General features: G+C 45.1%; 1 protein-coding gene across 1 annotated transcript; it reads left to right on the forward strand.

Moving 5' to 3' along the window:
* Nucleotides 1-1,818: 1,818 nt before the first annotated feature.
* On the forward strand, nucleotides 1,819-20,672 carry Coq2 (coenzyme Q2, polyprenyltransferase). The gene is given in 13 exon segments (XM_038349036.1): nucleotides 1,819-2,068; nucleotides 7,160-7,332; nucleotides 11,855-11,890; nucleotides 11,892-11,948; nucleotides 11,951-11,979; nucleotides 13,549-13,567; nucleotides 13,569-13,635; nucleotides 15,273-15,406; nucleotides 17,332-17,353; nucleotides 17,356-17,471; nucleotides 17,473-17,520; nucleotides 20,185-20,221; nucleotides 20,224-20,672. Coding segments are annotated over 13 exon segments (1,107 nt in total). The 5' UTR covers nucleotides 1,819-1,821; the 3' UTR covers nucleotides 20,346-20,672.
* Nucleotides 20,673-21,362: the final 690 nt, after the last annotated feature.

Here is a 21,362-nt window from a genome sequence, read left to right on the forward strand (position 1 = left end):
AGGTTCTTACATTTGAAAGTCTGTTTAGATGGATTGAAGCTGTGGCCCACTGGGAAAATGTTAGCCTAGAACAGACAAAGGGCCCTGAGTTTGATCCTCGTCACTGCTCTGATGGGTGGATGGATGGAGCCTTTTCCTCCACTATCTTCTGTTTACCCTCCTACCTAGTTAGCCCATCCTCCCAACATTGAGGTTTTGACTCTGAAGAAAAGGAACCATCAGGCATAGACATAATTTCCTACTTCAGTCATAAGTCTGAACTTATTTTCCTTGTCCTCTTCCACTGAATAAACGCAATGCCTAATTTTCACTTGTATGATTATAGCTGTGAGACCCTCGCCCTTTATTCTCAAGGGACGAGAAGGAATTTTCTAGCAAAATGCTTTAAAAATAAAAACCCAGACTAGCTGTTCCCAGGAAGATAGTGGGCCTTCCCCCCCTCCCACCAGAGAAATTATGCCCGGCCACCTGGTATAGGCTGATAAAGATGGCCTGACTCAGGAACAGTATGGCCTTGCTCTAAGAACAAAGAACTAGCTGACGTAACAGGGTGGGACAGAGCAAAGACCTTGCACTCGCGCAAAAGCAGCTTCAAAGGCCTGCTTGTAATTCTCGCCTTTAAAAGCTAAGCCCACAGAGGAGCTCTAACTCCTCCCTACCTCACTGCAAACGGGGGTTGAAGATGAGTTTAGTTCTGAACTAGTTCATACAAACCTTACTCATTACAGTCTGGCCTCTCTGGGGGCTGTAATCTGGGCACAGCAATAACATCTAAGTCATTCATTCTCCCTGACTTGGCCTCAAACTCTTTTAGATGTTTTTTTGTTATTTTTGTATTTATGTGGGAGCAGGTGCCCTCAGAGGACAGGAGCGTCACATTCCCCTGGAGCTGGAGTTACCGGTTGTGAGCTTTAACACATCTGACATGTGTGTTGGGGATTTATCTACGCCGGGGGTGGTGGCGCATACCTTTAATCCCAGCACTCGGGAGGCAGAGGTGGGCGAATCTCTGTGAGTTCAAGGCCAACCTGGTCTACAAGAGCTCGTTCCAGGACAGGTTCCAAAGCTACAGAGGAACCCTGTCTCGAAAAACAAAACAAAACAAAAAAACAAAAAAGACCAAGAAACCAAAAGCTTAAACCTTGAACTAGATGGTTCTAAGCAAAAAGTGAAGCAATGTTGCATAGAAATTAAACAGTTCATGGAGACAATCAAGAACTCCAAAAGAAAAAATGAAGAAAACTTTTCAGAAACCTGTTATAATTGCAAAAAATGGAAAAAGAAACAGAACAGAAATTAGCGCAGCTCCAAGCGGAGTAGACAAGGGTGTATGGAAACCAGATTAAGCAAATTAAACAAGAATTGATAAAGCACACATATACATCATTGGTGCTAATCATGACACATACATGCAACACACACGTGATGCACATACACGCCAGACAACCTGACACACTTCCACATACATACAAACCTAATACACACACTGCTACACACATGAAGACATCCTGACACGTACATACACACATATACACGCAATGCACATATATGGAGGCAGCTAAAACACAAACACACACACTGCTACATACATGCAGACAACCTGACACTTCTACATACACATAGGCAACCTAACAGACACGCACTCAGGCGCGCGCGCGCGCACACACACACACACACACACAGACACAGACAACCAACCACACCGTAAAGCCAGTTGAGTTCCCACCCAGCCAGCTATCGGCTGTTCGACACCACTGCGCATGCTCGCCGCACGGCGGGTCGCCCTGGATGACGTCAGCAAGCGGCGTCGAGCTGGGCGCTATGCTGGGCCTGCGGGGCGCGGGGCTGGCGTGGGGCCTGAGGGCGGTGACGCCGGCGTGGCGGCGATGTCCGTGCGGGCTCTCGCTGGCCCCTGGCCCGCACGGCAGGGGCTTGGGGCGCGCGGACTGGCGGGCACCGGTCCCGGGGGCGCCGCGCGGGCGCGCACTCAGCCTGTCGGCCGCGGCCGTGGTGAACTGGGCGCCGCGCCCCCTGCAGCCCTACCTGCGCCTCATGCGCCTGGACAAAACCCATCGGTGAGGAGGCGGGTGGGGCGGGGCCCCGGCTGCCAGTGGTGGACCCGTGGGCCGGTCAACTTCGGGACGTGGTCAGGACTTCAGCCAGGGACCCCCGATTGTCCTCAGCCCCGGGGCGGACAGTGATTGCAATAAACATGAATTCCACGAAGCCCCTTCGGAGATGACTCTAGCGCACCTTTGCTTTCTCGAAGCCCACGCTTGGCGATTTGCAGACTTGGAGCATTTCTTGCATTCATTAGTTTCGGTTCTGCCGCCAATCCTATAAGGCCCAAAGGCACATTAGTAAGATTAATGAAGAAACCAAGGCTCCTCGTTATAGGCGGACCTAGTGTTGGTGCCAGGCTTTGACGTAGACAGTGTTGCGCTTCCGGATTGCCTGTAAACGTCATCTCTTTCTACTACGACCCCCTTCTTTTTTTTCTCCTGCTCTTCATAGTGCCTATCGGTTACTAATGTAAGCACCGTTGACAGCTGTGATACAATATAAGCTCCATATGCACGGAGTTCCTAAAGCGCAGCCCAGCAGTACTAAAGGAATTTACTCGGCCCTAGTGATAGAAAGCTAGGGAAACTATCAGCTTTCAAAGAATTTGTTTTTGGTCGGAAAAGAGTTGATGACCTAGGAAAGTATAGAAACAAATCTCTGGTGTAGGTCATGTACAAGAAAAAACGTACTAAGGGTCTCCAGTCCTTGAAAAACTGAAGAAATAGCACTCCAAAGGAAGCACCGTGCTGCAGAGGAGTAAAGAGATCTTGGAGAAATATGTTCGAAATCCAGATGTAGTGGCTCACACCTGTAATGCAGCCTTCTAGAGGCTAAAGCAGGACGACTGATTCAAGTCGCAGGCCAGTCTGAGCTATATGCTCTGAGAAAACAAAAACGTGCCATGTATTAAGAATATTAACCTGCTGGACAGTGATGGCGTGCACCTTTAATCACAACACTCGGGAGGCAGAGGCAGGCGGATCTCTGAGGTTGAGGCCAGCCTGGTCTAAAGAGCAAGTGCCAGACTGACTCTGTAGCTACCGAGAAACCCTGTCTTGGAAAAAAAAAAATAGCCTGCCTGCAAAACCACACAATGGGAGACAGGCTGAAAGGAAGAAAGTGGTAACAGGAAGAGGTGGAGGCTGAATTCTGGCAGTGGTTGATGGTTGGTGTCATACAGTGTTTCGGTCTAGAAGTACATCCAAATGGTGTAAATTGCTTTATTGCACCTTTTCCTATCCAGACCCACCCAAAGTGGCCTTGTGTGGGTTTTTGGTGTTTTGTTTTCAGACAGGGTCCCATATTTAGTCTGAGGCCAGCCTTGAATTCTGTCCTGCCTCCATTTCCCAATTACTTGGGTTATGGGTGTGCACCACCATGCTGGGTTTATTTTATTTTGCTTGAGACAAGGGCTTGTTAGCTTTGTACCCAGAGCTTGGCTCAGTCTTTGAAGTGGCACCGCACCCAGCAAGGCCTTGCTTTTGATAGTCTTTACATGTGTTTGTTCCTGTTTGGGATTCAGGCACCGAATTTTAACAATCAGAGATTAAAGTACAAAAGCCTCTAAATGGAAGGTAGGCCTGCAATTGTTAGCATGTTATGTAACTCAAGGTTTACACAAGCACTTTATAATTCTGTTCTTAGATTCTTTATGACAAAGCTACAGGATAGACTTACAGGCATGCAGGACAGATCAACAGCTGCCATTGTTCCTGCTTCCACGATTAAACATTATTCTAGCGGCTGTATATGTAACAGGACTCTATAAAATGGTCATGAGCCAAGTTTAGACCCAGACCTCTTTGGCCCTTCTCCATTCAGCAAAGGGAGTGTGGTTAAATTACTTCATATCACTACACTTTCATTTATGTATAAAAGGGAAGTGTTAATGTTGACTTTTTAAAATTATTCTTAACATCTGTCTACACCGTGATAGATACTTTGACTCGTGCCTGCGTATAAGGGCACTATTAGTGCCTTTATTAGTATTAGCCACTGTTTCTTCAGAATAGTAGTGGGGATTAGAGAAAATTGTTTTTATAGTTTTATGTGTTAAGTATCTTAAAATGCTGGCTTGCATGTTTTGATGCTAAATAAGATGAAGACAGGATAGAATTCACTCAACAAATGGTTTGGGGCCCCTACCATGTGTCAGGAGCAGTAATTGGCAGTAGAATTTATGGCTTAATATTTATAATTCTCTTCTTTTGAGAAAGTTATTATTTTACTGTAGTGGAATTATATATATATATATATATATATATATATATATATATATATATATATAGTTGTTTTTGTTTTGTTTCTTTAAACAGAGCACCCACTATCCGGACTCTCAGTACCAGCTGCTTTTTTTTTGGGGGGGGGGTTTTCGAGACAGGGTTTCTCTGTAGTTTCTAGAGCCTGTCCTGAAACTAGCTCTTGTAGACCCGCTGTCCTCGAACTCAGAGATCCGCCTGCATCTGCCTCCCGAGTGCAGGGATTAAAGGTGTGTGCCACCACCGCCCGGCTTCTTTTTTTTGTAAAGATTTATTTATTCATTATGTATACAGCATTCCTTCCATGTATGCTTGCATGCCAGAAGAGGGCACCAGATCTCATTATAGGTGGCTAAGAGCAACCATGTGGTTGCTGGGAATTGAACCTCAGGACCGCTAGAAGAGCAGTCAGTGCTCTTAACCTCTGAGCCATCTCTCCAGCCCTGTGGGATTATATTTTATTACTTTCATAGGCCACTATCAGGCTTCAGTGTTTTTTGAGAAGGCAAGTAACAAAGTTCCTTGTTGTTTTCCAGTACCAGGATTGGAACTCAGGCCTCCCATAAGGTAGGCCGCACAATACTGCTGAGCCCCACAAAGCCTGCATTATTGCAGAAGTTTCACCAGGTGGCACTCTTTCCACCCAAGCTGGCTAGTGTCATTTTCCCTTCTCCATGGGTGATTTTGTTGTCTTAAGGAATATATATAATTAGAGATCATAGTAGGCCCAGTATACACGGGCATTTTGTTCTGCCCATCCCTTTCAGAATTTGACCATTTTATTCATCTCCAAGAGATGTTTTTCCCTTTCATAATAAACATTTCTGTCTGTAGCCTATTTTGGTACCTACCCGGTGCCTGTCTTCACAGAATAGCATAGGAACGAAGGTGTTAGGGTGTCACAGAGGAGTCAGACAGAAGTGTTCCTGGAGTCAGTAGAGCTGAAGCATGTAGAACGTCCGTGTTGCTGAGATTTAGTATGGGACCTGAGAGGTTTTTGACCCTAAGCTGCAGCCAGATGCTGGGTTAGAGCTCCATCTTAACCAGCGTGATTCGGATAAATCCTGCCCTCAGTCCCTGGATTAGTTACCTTCTATGCTGTGATAAACAACCATAATCCGGCGACTTATGGAAGAAAAGTTTATTTGGGCTGTGGTTTCCAGAGGGATAGATCCATCATGGCAAGGAACCATGGCACCAAGCCGTGGCTAGACAGAAGCTGAGCGCTCACCTCTTGAACCACACACAGGAGAGCAGGGAGCACACTGAGAAGGGCCGCATCTTTTTTTTGGGGTTTTTTTTTTTTTTTTTTTTGGGTTTTTGTTTTTTTTTTTTTTTTTTGAGACAGGGTTTCCCTGTAGTTTCTAGAGCCTGTCCTGAACTAGCTCTTGTAGACCAGGCTGGCCTCGAACTCAGAGATCCGCCCACCTCTGCTCACGAGGTGCGGGATTAAAGGCGTGCGCCACCACGCCCGGCGAAGGGCCGCATCTTTAAACAAAGTGACAGGCTTTGTCCTCTACGGTGTACAGCTCCTACTCCTCCCACACAGCACCGACCACTAAAGCCACTTGTTAAATGCCAGTGTCTGTAGGTGTTCTGCAAGACCCGACAGCGCTGCTGCCTGTGCCTTGGAGTTCACTCCTAAACGTCCTCTGTGCTTCATCAGTGCTGTCATGTGACAGGGGGTCGAGGATATTAATATTATTACTTCAGGAGTTAAAAACAAGAGAAAAACTGACTGTACTATGTATGTTACATCTCTTTTAGTTTTATTTTGTTTTTGAGACAGGGGTTTCCTGTGTTAACATTCCTAATTGTCTGGAACTTGGTTTGTAGATCAATCTGGCCTTGAACTCACTGAGATCCGCCTGCCTCTGCTTCCCAAGTGTGGGATTAAATGTGTGCACCACCACTGCCCAGGTTTGTATGTATCTTAATATAAGTTGGTTGATTCATTCTGCCTGTAGACGGGTAGGTAGAATCTTGTAGCTTACGTTAGCCCCAAGTTCAGATTTCATAACCGTCGGCTTAGTATTGTTACTCTTTTAAAAACTCAGTGAGGTGGATGCTCTTTTTCCTTGTTTCGGATGATGATGAATGAGTTAAGACTTAAGCCTTCAGATACTTAGTGTCTCTATCTGCCCCCTTACACGTGGTGGTCTCCTGACTTTTTGGTCTGCAAGAGCTGCCTCATCTTTGGAGACCACTACAGGCTCTCAGTAAGTGAGCTCATAATCATAATATGGGCCTGTGGCCAAGGAAGGTCTTGCTACACTGTGCTCTGGGTATTCTATAGCTTAGGAACCATTATTTTGAATTCTTGGTCCTCCTGCCTCAGCCTCCCCAGTGCTGTAATTCCAGGCATTGGCCTGTCTTATGTTTTACTTTGATTATACTTTTTGGGGGGATGTGGTGATTGTGCTGTGTATTTGGTTTTGTATGTGTGTGTGGTGGGGGGGGGGTATTTTTGTCAGCTTGACACAAGCTAGAGTCATCTGGGAAGAGACAGCCTCAACTGAGAAAATGTGTCCTTCTGGTTGCCCGGGACATTTTCTTGATTAATAAGTGGGAAGGCCTAACCCACTAGAGACAGTGCCACCCTGGTCAGATGGTCCTGGGTGGTAGAAGAAATGGGTTGAGTAAGCCAGTAAGCATCAGTCTGCCTCCCTTAATGATGGTCTGTGATGGGGGATAGCCGTACCAAATAAACCCTTTCCCTGGTTGCCACTGGTCATGGTATTTGTCACAGCAGCAGAAGCCAAAACAGTGATTAAGAAAATGAAGCAATTATCTGATTTAAATGTGTCCGTTTCTGTTTTATGTGTGGTTCTGGTTTTGTTTAGGAACCTGGCTGCTGTACTTGCCGTGCACCTGGAGCATTGGTTTGGCCGCTGAACCAGGCTGTTTTCCTGACTGGTACATGCTGTCACTTTTTGGCACTGGAGCTATTCTGATGCGTGGAGCGGGCTGTACTATTAATGACATGTGGGACCGTGACTTCGATAAAAAGGTAGCTTCACCCTGGGAAGGAACGGAGGCTTCTCATTTCTGCAGAGTACAATGATGACATCACACGATACCACTGACGTCTGCCATGACTGACCACTGTTGCAAAGGGTAGTTCACTTCCCTCCAGCAGAGGAGTGGAGCGGGGCAGATGTGTACTGGAGTTTTGCAGGCAATTTAGAATGGAGGAGCTAAAGGTAGGAGAGATAGCTAGAAATTGACCCTGAACCTTTCCACGTCTAAAGATAAGTCATCCCTTCCTCCGAGGTCTTAGTTTAAATGACTAAGGCAGGCATTAGCATTGGCTCCATCAAAGTCCCTGTACTCAGTTTGCTCTTAAGTTCCAGTTACCCACAGTCGGCCATGGACCAAGACTAAGAAGTGGAAAATACCAGACCCTGAGTGTGTGAGTTTTAAATTATACGCCAACAAGTGTTATTACAAGAGCTCACTTACTAAAATACACTTCTCACAAGTGGCCTGTTTTACTCTTAGTTACTATAGTTAGTTTCTTACTGTGAGACAGAAGTGCACTGTAGTGGACATTGGTCTCTATCTCCCCTCTGTGTGGTGCATGTGTTTCCCAAGAACATGATGGGATGGAAGTGGGCCAGAAACCATGTGATGGGCACCTCGTGCCATACAGACAGCTGTGGCTATCTGATTGGCCAGCAAATGCAAAACCTGATTTGAATGTTGATATTCCTGGATCATTCATTCTGCATGTTGTTATAAATGAGAGTTCAGATTGTGCTTAAGTAGTTCAGCGTTCCTTTTTTAAAGCTCAGTGTAAGGCTTATAGAAGATGAGAACCAGTGCTAGAAATTAGCACGTGTGTGAGGAACCATGTGTTGTTGTAAAAGTGAACATTTGAGATTAAATATTCGAAAGAATTTTGTTCTTAGTTACCCTCCAGTAGTCTAAGGACTGTTGAGCTTGGAAAGTACATATTGAAGAATACATGAAAAGGCACAGTGTGTGACTGAGCAGCCTTAGAGAGCATGCGACAGCCCCACCCTGTAACCACTCACGTAGTCTGATTTGTGCTTCAGGAAGGGGACCGCATGTGCTGTCCTTTATCCTTCCCACTAAGTACACCCGAAACTCCGGCTGCCACATAGAAAACAACAAAACCAACTGGAGAGGAAAAGGTGGCAGAGGCCCAGGAACCCCAGAAGAGCATGGTAATTAGTTTTCTGTATTATTTTTGTCTCACATATCTCAATCTTGGAACTGAAGAGGCCAGCAAGCTGGGGACACAAATGGGCACAGACCAAACCAAGCACCCACAAAAGCCTATTTCTCAGGAGCAAGTGTGCGCCTCTAATTCCACCTGGAAATAATTAGGCAGCATCTGCAGTCCCTTCCCCTGACCAAAGTGATGTCAATAACCCAACTAAAACAAGCTTAAAATGAGATTAGAGGGGCTGGAGAGATGGCTCAGTGGTTAAGAGCATTGGCTGTTCTTCCAGAGGACCTGGGTCAACTCCCAGTGCCACGTGACAACTCACACCAACTCTGTGACTTCCAGTTTCAGAGGATCTGAAGCCCTTTCCAGGCTCTTGGTAAGCACCAGGCATCTCACGTGATCCATAGACATACATACAAGCAAACATCATACACATAAAATAATGAAATAAAAATAAAGGAGATTGGTGACACATAAAAATGCTTGGGTTTCAAATAAGGAAATACTGAAAAATACCTGAAGAAATAGCAGCCGAATGTCTGAAATTTGGCCAAAGGGTGTAAGTGTAGGTTGTGTAAGTTACGTTTTTTTTACGGGAAGGGTGGGTGCTGTGTCAACATGGTAAACAAATCCCACAGTTAAGATGGATCACAGTCTGCCAGCTCTTGAGCACAGTGTGGAAGGAGAAATGATGAAAATATAGCTCATAAAAAGGAATATTGCTGTATTGGATTTCACCAGAGTCAATTTAGATATGTTGGAGGCCCTTTAAGAGGATTAAAGTATGCACTAGTGAATATTTTGAAACCACATACCAACCTGGCTACCAGTATACAAAACATTCTCAGAGCCAAGCACTAAATAAAAATCTGATCAATCCATTGAATAGAGCCATCCCAGTAGAAAGATGCCAAGATTGCAAGTATCATGTACACATTTTTGTTTTAACATCATTAGCTTTGTGTTTAAATAACAATTTCAACCTGGGCAGTAAAGTATCACTACAGATACCTACCAGGAGTGGCTGAAATGGAAAACCAGGGCAGCGCTAAATGGCTGGCCTAGAGCAGCTCACGTATCGGCCTGTGCCGGTGTGGGTAGAGAATCTGGCTTGTTTTTCCTGTAGGCACACAGCCTGTCATTCAGGGGTGGCCTGTGCATTCCTCCACAGAAACAAAGCTTATGTTCACATGACATTTTGCATATGAATGTAGTGGCTTTACCTATAGCTCCAAACTGAAACAAGCCAGTTCTTTCCTGTGTGAGTAGACCATGCAATGATGCATTTATGCTCTGGAAAACTGCAGCAACAGCCAAATGATCCAGTCAACAGTGTGGGTTGATTCTCCGGTGCTTATGTCAAGAGAAAGGAAAAGCATGAACAGATCACACTCTGTGCGGTTGTAGGAATCAAGGAGTGACAGAGGGAAAGAGAGAGTGACATCCGGGGAAAATGGAGGGCCTTGGAGCAGGAGTCTTAGTAGGTTTTGTGTGTCTTGACATCAAAATCCTGGTTCCATCTGTTTCCCAGGATGTCATTAATGGAACGGAATGATACAGATATATAGGAGTTCCATATTCTTTTTTTAACTATTTTTTATTTCATGTGCATTCATGTATTTGTCTGCATATATGTCTGTGTGAAGGTGTCAGATCCCTGGAACTGGAGTTCCAGGCAGTTATGAGCTGTGGTGTGGGTGGGTTGCTGGGAACTGAACCTGGACAGAGCAGCCAGTGCTCTTAACCGCTGAGCCATCTCTCCAGCTCCATTTCTTAACCATTTCTAATGCTGTCATCTCAGAGAAAAGCTTCATTAAGAGATAATCAAGGCAGCCACCTTTTCCGTTTCCCTTTAGGGGTCTGGTTGTGTAAATGGCGTTCACAAAGCTCAGGTGTTGAGCAGTGTTTCCCATCGATTGAGATTAGTGCTGCCTGGGGATTTAATATGTCATCTTTTCTTTAAAAGGTGAAGTAAAGTCCTGGATAATTGCAGTCTTACCCCATTTTACTAAAGTGTTATCCATCACTAAGGACATTGTTATGGCTCGGGGTTTGCTTAATGCACTGAGGTAGTTAGTGACTTGCTGCAGAACTAAATGATGAGTGGATTGCTGTTGGGGAATACAACTTCTGTGTGCTCGTTGATACTGAGGTGATAATTTACCATCCAAGTGATTGTATGGCAAACAATAGGTTAAAAACATAGTCTCAAATGTGAGGCTTTCTAATCCCATATCTAAAGTTCTTAATTTCTAACACATTGAAAATTTGCTTATAATCTTTATGTGTGTTTGAATTTGACATAATCACATTTCAGGGGGGAGAAGAATCAGCAGCAGTCATGATCCCTGTGTTTAACAGCGCTATCCACATTCCTCCAGCCGACTTTACCATTTATCATTTCAGCGTAGTCAGTCCGATAGCACAGACCCATTCAGGAGTGTGGCAAAAAACCAACCACTACCCATGTGCAAACTCAGCTCATCTTTCTTCACGTCTCATGTAGTGCTTACCATCCTAGAACAGGGTGCTGGCCTTATCCGCTTCCTGCTGAGGTTCCCTCTCTCCTGAGAGCTCCAGTCAATTTTACCCACCTTCCTATGGAAGCAGGACCTGTGTATTTGCTGAGCTCAGTGGCTAAGCATCGAGATCAGGAAGACACTTTGTGTTTAAGGATGGGAAGGGTGGGAATGGTGGACAAACACTTGCCCTTTAAAGCCACATTAAACATTAAACACGTGATTTTAGTTCTCAGTAGTACTTCAAATTTTGACTTCGCTCTGTTCATATTTGTGCTCTAGTGCCTGCCTCGGGTCTTTCAGTATGTATGTATAAATGTATGTATGTATGTATGTAAGTATAAATAAGTAATTGTGTGTGTGTGTTTCAACGGTTTATTTGCTTATGTATTTTATATATGAGTGCTTTGTCTGTGTGTACTCCTGTACACCAGAAGAGGGCATTGGATCCTATTATAGGTGGTTGTGAGCTACCCATGTGATTTGTTGGAAATTGAACTCAGGATTTCTGGAAGGGCAACCGGTGTTATTACTGCTGAGCCATCTCTCCAGCCCTCACTTTAGTTTTAAAATAGCATGTGCTTTTCTGTATGGGTTAAGTAAGCACTGCATTAGAGCAGTCAGAGTAAAAGTGGAGGAGGCATCTCTCCCCTTCCGTCATGTGGGTCCTGAGGCGCTGTCTCCAGTCAGGAGGCGTGGAGGCGGGTGCCCAGCCCCCTGAATCATCCCACCAGCTCAGGGACCTGTCTATTAATCAGTGTTTTAACGAACAATTGAATAGGTGTATGAGGTTAAGGTGTCTGTTTTCCTTTGTTGAGGTTATGAGAACAGCAAATCGCCCAATTGCAGCTGGAGGACATTTCAATCTTCCAGTCCTTCGTCTTCCTTGGGGGACAACTGAACCTTGGCACTGGGGGGTTCTCCTGTGCTTGAACTACTACAGGTACAGATACATGTGGTTGCAGAGTTATGTGTAACACCCTGTCCTCTGGATCAGAGAATGTGGAATGTAGAATTCTCTCTCTTACAAATCTGTTATTCTTGTGAAGCATCCATCCATGGGTTAAGAGTAAGAACTCACTGTGCTGTGAGATCCAGGACGCTTCAGCGAAGGAGTGCGGGAGACCAGCTGGTTCTGAAGCACCTTTAGTGTTTGCTCTAGATGCTCCTGATGGGACGCAAGGCCCATCCCCGAGTGTGTGTGTGTAGATAGCAATAGGTATGTGTATAGTTTTACTTTGCCGCCTGTAACCGCTGAGTACCGGAAGCAGAAGTGGTTAGGCTCAGTTAACATAAAGAGTGAACTGTGTCTTTCCCAGAGTCTGTAACTAAGTAGCAGAAAGAAAAGTGGTGAGGGCCCTTTCTTGGGTCAGTCTAAATAGGCCCAGCATCAGATGTTGTCTCAGAGTGCTCCTGAGTAAGGAGAGAGGGTGACAGAGAGCGTGCCCACTACAGTATTGTGCTCTCTCTCGCTCTCTCTCTCGCTCGGCTCTCTCGCGCGCGCTCCTCTCTCTCATCTCTCTCGATCGCTCTCTCATCTCTTTCTCTCTCTCTCTGTCTCTCTATCTCTCTCCTTTCCATCCTTTCTTTTTTTGTTGTTTGTTTTGAGACAGGGTTTCACCAAATGATCCTGGCTGCTGGAACTCACAGAGATCCTGCCTCTGCCTCCCAGGTGCTGGGATTAAAGGCTTGCCCCACCACCACCTGGCCTATTTTCTTTCTTAAGAAGTAATGTATGCTATGCATGAAAGGGACTCTCCTTGGTCTGATGAACTCTCTGTTGGACACATGGAGAGCTAGGGAGATGGCTCACATGGTGGGGTACTTGCCATATAAGTGCAGTTCCCAGCACTGGGGAGGCAGAAACAGGCAGATCTCTGGGGCTTGGTGGCCAGCTAGGCTGTCCTGAATGATGAGCTCCGGGGTTCCATTAAGACGCCTTGTGACAAAAAACAAGGTATGTCTCTTCAGGATCACATCTTAAGTTGCCCTCTTTCCTCATCCCTCATGTGTGCGCACACATACACATGTGCGCACACATGCACGCACAGTTTCCTGCACATCTTACGGTTTTTGAACAAGCTGTAATACATGATTGTTTGAATTGGCAGGATGCTGAAGCCCGATATGCTCTCAAAGGTTTGAAACCCTGGTCTCCCACAAGATGAGGCATGGACCAAAAGTCTGTTCCTTCAGTTCTTTGTGCTCAGCTTCCTCTGCAAAAGGAACCTCTGTTGCTAGTGAAGCTCAGAAGGAACAGAGCTGAAGCACTTACCATAGTGCCTAATGCATGAAAGTACCGTGGTTGTTAGCTGTCGTTTTGTTTGGTTCTTTTGTGACATTTAAAATGCTTTTTGAATCATTGTCTCTAGTAGGCAAAGGCAAACCTCTAGGACCGAATTTCATAAAAATATTACTTAAGACAAAATACCTTGCAATCAGGGTACTAATGACCTGAAAATGGTTACTGGTTTCTAGCGATGTGCCCTTAATCGTGTGCTTCTGTTTCCAGCATAGCCTTGGGCGCGGCGTTCCTTACTTCTTGTGGTCACCTACCCACTGATGAAGAGAATCACGTTTTGGCCTCAGTTAGCCTTGGGTAAGACTGAGACATGCGAAAGATTTCCCTTCACACTGCCCTGCCATGTTTTTATATTGTGCATGGGTGTGTGTGTGCGTGTCTATGATTATCAGGCCTGTCGTCAAGTTTTCTGAAGAATAAATTTTTTTTGTTTTTTTTGTTTTTTTGTTTTTTGTTGTTTTTCGAGACAGGGTTTCCCTGTAGTTTCTAGAGCCTGTCCTGGATCTAGCTCTTTATGCTTCAAAGGAATTTAGTTAGTTATTTTAATTGGCTGGGAAATCTTAGCTATTTGTTAAAATTATCAAGATTACTGTTTTCCTTAAGTGCCTTTAAAATCCTAGCTAGGCCATAAAACGGTGGTTAATCAAGGTGTCCTAAGGAGTTTGGGAGTGAGGTAGCATGCATTTCTGTGGGCGAACCAAGGTGGAAATTGATGGCTTCGACAGCTCCCAGTCTATGAAACTTTGGCGAGAATGTGTTTGCAGCTCTCTGGCTCTGCATTAGTAAACTGTGAGCAACTAAGGAGCATCTTTCCCTGCCGCTCAGCGTGGGCGTCACAGAGCACAAGCACTCTAGAAAGTGCATGAACGGGAGACGCAGAGGGTAGGTAGGTAGATAGATGGGCAGGGTCAGAAACTACTTCCAGACTTTTCTGTCCTTTTCTAGGATATTCTAAACTACTCCTAGGCTGATTCTACTTCTATGAACCATTTTCCAGTAAGGGAAAAGAATCAGGGAGATTTCATGAAGGGATGAGGACTTGACTTGTAGAAAAGTTGTGATGGAGTGTTTACCCCTCATGGATAGACAGTAATGTTCCAGCGGGTCTGGAAATCTTTTGGTAGAAGTTTAAGAAACTGTTTTCAAACTAATGTTTGTGCCTGACACAAATGCAGCCAATATACTTACTCTAAACATTCATTGAGTCCCTACTTGGACTTTGCGCCAGGCAGAAACTGCACCAGGTACTTGGACGATGAATGTGACTAAAACTCAGTCACCGTTTTCAAGGAGCTGGAGGCCGAGAGACAGGCAGGTCATGGCATAGAGTGTGGTTGCGGCAGACGTGGATGTGCTTTCGGGAGAGGAGGGGTGCTCAGAGTGGGAACAGACGCTGTAGGAAAGGGAAAGATATGTGCAGAATGACTTGAGAGCTGTGTAGGCAGAAAGAGAGAGGTGTCCGCAGAGGGCTGAGCCTCTAGCCTGCAGCTTAGGAGGTGATCAGCCTTGCAGGGCAATGTAGGCTCTGTTAGTGCACAGATGTGTGTACAGACCTCACAGAGGCTGAGGGAGCAGAGTGAGTGAGTGTTGTCTGTACTGTGTTCCCATAGCTTACCAGGAGCTAGAGTGAGCCTGTAAGAGCACAGGTTTGGAGCCTGGTATGTCTGCGTTCCGACTCCAGCACTCGCAGTTTGATGGCTCTGCCAGGCACAAACTTCTTAGGTACCTTATTCTTAGGTACATTAAACTTTCTGTGCCTGTTTTTTTTTTAAAGATGTACAAAGAAGAACCAGCCACAGGAGGTTGAGGAGAGTTATGTGAAGGACTCAGAGCAGTGTAGCAGGGCCTGACTGGAGTGAGCATTTGACATGTGCCGCCCTGCGCCTTATGTTCCTGTGGAGTGCTGACGTACGTTCTGCTTCCCCCGATTGCAGGGCTGACTTTTAATTGGGGTGCATTACTTGGATGGTCTGCTGTCAAGGGTTCCTGTGACCCAGCTGTATGCCTGCCTCTTTATTTTTCTGGAGTTATGTGGACACTGATATATGATACTATTTATGCCCATCAGGTAAAGAAATGATATATTTTTCTGAACTTCGGTTTAACTGCTGTGGTTTCTAAGAGCCGTTTTTGTTTCTTTGTCTAGTTTGGTTTGATTTTTTGAGACAACATTTCACGTTACCCAGGCTGGCCTTGAACTTGTGTAGCCAAGGATGACCTTGCGTTCCTGGTTCATTTGCTTCTACTCTGAGATAGGATTACAGATCTGCACAGTGGACTTTAAAGTTAGACAAAGGAAATCGTTCCCTAAAAAGAAAACCATTCCCAGCTCCCTCTATCCACAAAAAATTGCTGCTCATTTTCACGTTTGTTTACTCCCAGTTCAGCTGCTTTATTATGTTTGTTCACAATGTTCCAGGGCACCCTTTTAAATATTTTACAAAAACTAAGTTATTCTTCTAACAGCCTGCGCAGAAGGATCTTGTCTGTCCCCATTTTATGGATAAGTAACTTCCTATGGTTCCCTGGGTAGTGGGAACAAAGCTGAAATTCAAGCCCAGATGGTGTCCAAGTTCTGTACCAGTTGCTCTCACGTCTGTCTGTATCTCTCTTCAGCACATAGGCAGACTGTAGAGTTGTACAGGCAGTACATTCCCTTTCTTCAGTCTGGTTCTTATGTCTCATGTCTGCAAAAGGCTGTCCTTGAACTCCTGGGCCCTTTCCACCACAGCCTCAAATGCTGGGTCCAGTTGTATGCCACCATCTCTGGCCACCCCCATATATTTTTATCTGTTCTTTGTCATTGTCACTTGAATATACCTAGTAGTCCCTTGGCTTAGAATGATATCACGATTTGAAATATAATGATATGTCTGTTTTGGCAAACTAAGCTGTTACTGACATGACAATTCATTAACCACTTCATACATATGAGTGTATGAGTAAAATTTCAAGAATAGTGTTTGAGGGATCTGGAGGAGATGGTTCCACAATTGAGAGCACTTGCTGCTCTTGGAGAGGACCAGGGTTAGGTTCCCAGCACCCACCTGTTGGTTCACAACTGCCTGTAGCCCTTAGCTCCTGGGGATCTGATTCCCCCTTCAGGTCTCCATGGCATCCACACACATGGAAGGTACATGGACACCAGCATGCACACATAAATGAAAATAAATCTTGTTTTAAAAGAGTATTACTTAGGCACAAACGTCCTTACAGCTCCCTAGTATTTCCTTGTGTGGTTTGTTTGGGATGCCTGTTGTTGTTTTTCTTGATTCCTGACCTTTTATGTTTATACTTTTGCTAGGCTTCACTGAAGCACAGTTAATAAACATTGTTTATATTCAGTGTGTATGAAGTGATATTATGTCATTATGTATACATTTTGAAATGGTTAGTACATTCCCTACCACAGTTAGTTACTACTTGTGTGTCTAGTCAGGATATACTTGTGAACTTTTTAAAAAGGAGATTTATTTATTTGTTCTGTGTGTATGTGTGGGTGCTGGTTACAGGAGACAGTTACAGTACCCAACTCCCTATGAAGGGGTCAGCTGGGCTAAGTGGAGAGTGGTGGGTGTTGGTTATGCAGTGAGCAGCACCTCCTGCATCTGTGACGCCAGCAAGACCGAAACTGAGAACTGAGAGCTCTGGAGGAATGGAGCTCAGGAAGAACAAAGACCAACCCAGGTGTGGTGCATGCCTTTAAATACCCGCGCCCAGCTGGCTGTGCTGGAACTCGCTCTGAGACCAGGCTGGCCTCCAACTCACACACGTCCGCCTACCTCTGCCTCCTGAGTGCTGGGAGTCTCTGGTTTTCTATAACTTGTGGTGTAGCTATATGTTCTTTAACATGTGTGTTCTTTGGCTGGAAAGCAGGATCAGCTGTATGACTTTGTACATATACTTAAAAAGGCTAAGTTGAATACTTAAGAATTGTGATTTCCATCTTACTGAATTAAATATCAAAACACTCTTTCCGATTCCTGGTGTTAGGACAAAAGTGATGACGCTCTGATTGCCTGAAGTCCACGGCACTGCTGTTCAGGGAGAACACCAGGAAGTGGCTCAGTGGCTTTGGGATCGCCATGCTGGGAGCACTGAGCCTGGCTGGCGCCAACAGCAGTCAGACCCTCCCCTAACTACACCGCTGTGGCTGCGGTAGGAGCCCACCTAGCTCACCAGGTTTGATCTTCTCATTACTTTCCCTTCAGTTTTCCTTACTATAAATTATGGAAAATATTTAAAACAAAATAACCATTGATAAATAGGCAAGGAACTTCCTGGAACAAACTGCTTGGCTTGTATTGCTTTGAACTGCTTCTCCCTCCTCAATTTCAGAAAATGAATGCTTCTAGGTATAGTGCCTGCCTTTAATCCCAGCACTCGGGAGGCAGGTGGATCTCTGTGAGTTTAAGGCCAGCCTGGTCTACATAGTGAGTTCTAGGACAGCCAGGACCATCTCAAAACAACCAAAATAAACCAAGCAAAATAAAATTAACCTTGTTAATTTAGAAAAAAATAAATCTAATTTTTTTTCTCCTTTGATTTTCCTGAAATTCTGATTTGTCTGGGAAATTTCCAGCTGTAGCTGAACCTTGTGGGTTGAGTTGACCACTCCAAAAGCAAACTGATAAACCTTAAAATAATAGTAATATAGTAAAATAGGGCCAGACATGTCACTCATCTGATGAGGTGCTTGCCATCAAGTCTGATGGACTTAGTTTGATCCCCAGGACCCACACAGTGGAAGGAGAGAACCAGCTACCTTGAATTGTTCTCTGACCCCTGCATGCGCACTGTGGTGCACAAATGTGCTAGCACACTCAACAGGCATGTGTAATTTAAATGTAATTTAAAACATAACAATCATGAGTTCCATTAGTGTGGAGACCACACTGCCAGCCAGATTAAGCACGGGCCCCCGTAGCCTGGAATCCCAGCTTCTGAGTAAGCTGAATCAGGAGGATGCATGAGTTCAAGGTCAGCCTAAGCCACTGAGTAGGACCTGATCTCCAGATGAAACAGACTGGAGATGCCGGTCAGTATTAGAGAGTTGCCTGTTGTGAGCGAGACCCTGGCTTTAAGTCCTGGCTCCCCAACAAACAGAACCAGGGGAAATGCTAAGGTGACCGGACTGAGTCCACTAGAAAACAGCTGTGATTGCATTGCTCACCCAGCTTCCCAGCTCCTCTGCTGCTGCAGGCTTATGCCGAAACCTGCCTAAGGAACTTGTAAAATAATCGGCCAGATCTAAGTTTAACTGGATCAGTGACTGAAAAATGGTTGCTTTCTGTAACAGTGCTGCATAGTTTTCTTTGAATAAGATAAAAAGGTAATGATGAACATGTATTTAGATGGTGTTCTATTCGTATTATTGGGAACCATGTGTCATTGTAGGCAAGCCTTGAGTGACATGCACAACAGGAATTGGTCTGACATAGATTACACCTGCATTATTCTCACTATACAATGCTAGGATTTGTTGATTCTTCAGGGTTTCATCTTTTTTTCTACAGAAGTCTCTGAATCCTCAAGAACTGAGGAACTTGGTTCTACAAGGCCCACAGTCATCAACTAATTGTCTGGTTTAAATAGGAAGTATACTTTAAAGTATTAGATGGTAAAGGAGGGGAACATACAAGTCTCTATAAGTATTATAAGAAGTGTGTGGGCTGCTTGATATTTTAAATTGCATCTATAGTCCTCATACACTTTTTTCCTTTTCTTCCTTCCTTCCTTCCTTCCTTCCTTCCTTCCTTCCTTCCTTCCTTCCTTCCTTCCTTCATCTGTCTGTGTAGCCCTGGCTGTCCTGAAACTTGCTCTGTGAAAGGAAGTCCTGATTTTGCAGACTTCCCAATAGAAAAGGGACAGTTGAGGCCAGCCAGGAATGTGGTTTATGGTGGCTTATAATCCTCGGGATGCAAGAGGATCCAGAAATCCATGGCCAGCCTCAGCTACACAGTGATGACCCTGTCCAGAAAGGAAGGACGGAAGGTTGAATGCGTCTTTTTGGCTCATCACAGGGCTGGTGTGGAGAAGAGAACGTGGGTGATCTAGGTGGCTAGCCATAGATCTGGGTCTCTGGATCCCTAGTGAGCACAGGAGGGAGTCAGAAGCATTTGGGTAGAACATCTTTGGTTGTCATAGTAACCTAGACATGTCTTCCTCATTTAGTGAGTGAGAGCCAGGAATGTTGCAGAGATTTTCATCACCCTGCAGAATGGAGTTGTTCTGCCCAAATCAACTTTCCTCATTTGAGAAACTGCTGTGGAAAATAAAGCTGGAACCCAAGGGTGCTTGAGAGGCCGACAAGTTCATGTGCTCAAGGGCAGGTGGAGGGCCCCTTCCCTGAGTGCATAGGCCCAGAAAGCTTTGGTTTTATACTTTTTTAAAAAAAAGTTTACAATATTTGCATGTATATAATGTATGTCTTGGAAATGGGACCCAAAACTGAAACATAAAATTTCCATGTGTGTCATGTCTGTCTTAGTCACATAGCCAGAAGGGGCTGCATACAACGACTTCAGAGCACCTGTATCCTGACTGATTCATCACAGAAAGTCGTGTGCAGTCTCCAGCTGCTGTGTCAGCTTTGGACATTGGAGGTATTTCATGTTTGTTTGGAGAAAGTCCAGCCTATGGTTAGAACCAAGCATAGCAATGGATTGCTTCTCAAAACATTCTCACACCCCTAGCCAGAGTGTTAGAACACAGTACGAGTGATTCCCAGTAAGAAATGTTTGATTTTTCTGCATTAGAAGATAGGGTGGTAATACAGCTTCCTATATCTTATGTCTTCTCCTGAATAGATTGCCTGCTCTGCCTACGCTCTGCTCTCTCTTTCAGATATACACTGTCGACATCCACAGACCCGAAGACTGCTGGACAAATTTACCTCCAACCGCACCCTAGGGATACTCTTGTTCCTAGGGATCGTCCTGGGGAATTTGTGGAAAGAAAAGACCGGAAGAAACAAAAAAATTGAAAATGTTGGAGTAGGAAATTAAACTGAGCCTGGTGGTACCCTCAGGAAGCAAAGGCAAAGAGAACCGCGAGGTCAAAGCCACTCAGCGATATAGCGGGACTCTGTCTCACAGCAAGAAAGAGGCTTGGGTTGTAGCTCGGAGGTAGAGTGATGCTTGACCCACTGTGCAGCTTCCCAAGGCTCCAGGTTCCATCCTAGCAAAGAAAATCATGTCTAAACACTCAGGGCTTGAGACCACATCATTAGATTTGTCTGAGAAATCTGTTTTAAGAAGCAAGAAGCGTATGAGTAGAGTGTTTGCTGGGTTCTAGTGCAGGCTGTCACCTAGCCAAGATTGTCGTGTCCATGTGTTGTCGTTCCGCCCCCCCCCCCCCCCCCCCCCCCCCCCCGTGTCACAGCACCCGGGGGCTCCTTGGAGTTAGGTAAACCTCGCTTCATTTGGTGCAGCCTCTCTCTTTATTCTCACCTGAAGTTTCAGGAACTTTAGAAAAAGACTTGATGTGTAACCCATCTGAATTCAAGACTTAGGAAATGACCGTATGCTTTATTTTATTTATCATTGAGAGCAGTTGGGGCACACTATTTTTATTGTGATCATTACTTGCTGCCAAGCTGGAATTCAAGAAGCCATCCTGGTTCTGGATGTTGTAAAAGAATGTAAGCAAATAAAATTGTTGCCTATGTATCTATGGATGTGACTCTCATATCAGCCCTTGACAGGAATTTTGATGTGTGTTTATTCCTTCCTCATGTTGGGCAGGCATAGTTTATAGGATGGTGGAATGTTACATAAATGACCTCTTTCCTCCATGTGCCCTTTTATCATGTTTCTGTCGAGCAGCAGCAGCCAGGAAACCTGAAGTACCAGTCAAGTCAAAACCCACCCCGACCCCGTGCCCCAGTCCATCAGGACTCCCTCTGGATCCCCCGTCACTCAGGATAAGTGTTTAGCGTGCATGTGTGTGTGCATCATGTGTGTGGCCTAGGTCCCCACAGAGGGTCAGAAAAGCAGGTCAGATCTCCAGGAACTGCAGTTAAG

Source organism: Arvicola amphibius, chromosome 1, assembly GCF_903992535.2.
Source record: "Arvicola amphibius chromosome 1, mArvAmp1.2, whole genome shotgun sequence".
Classification (NCBI taxonomy): domain Eukaryota; kingdom Metazoa; phylum Chordata; class Mammalia; order Rodentia; family Cricetidae; genus Arvicola; species Arvicola amphibius.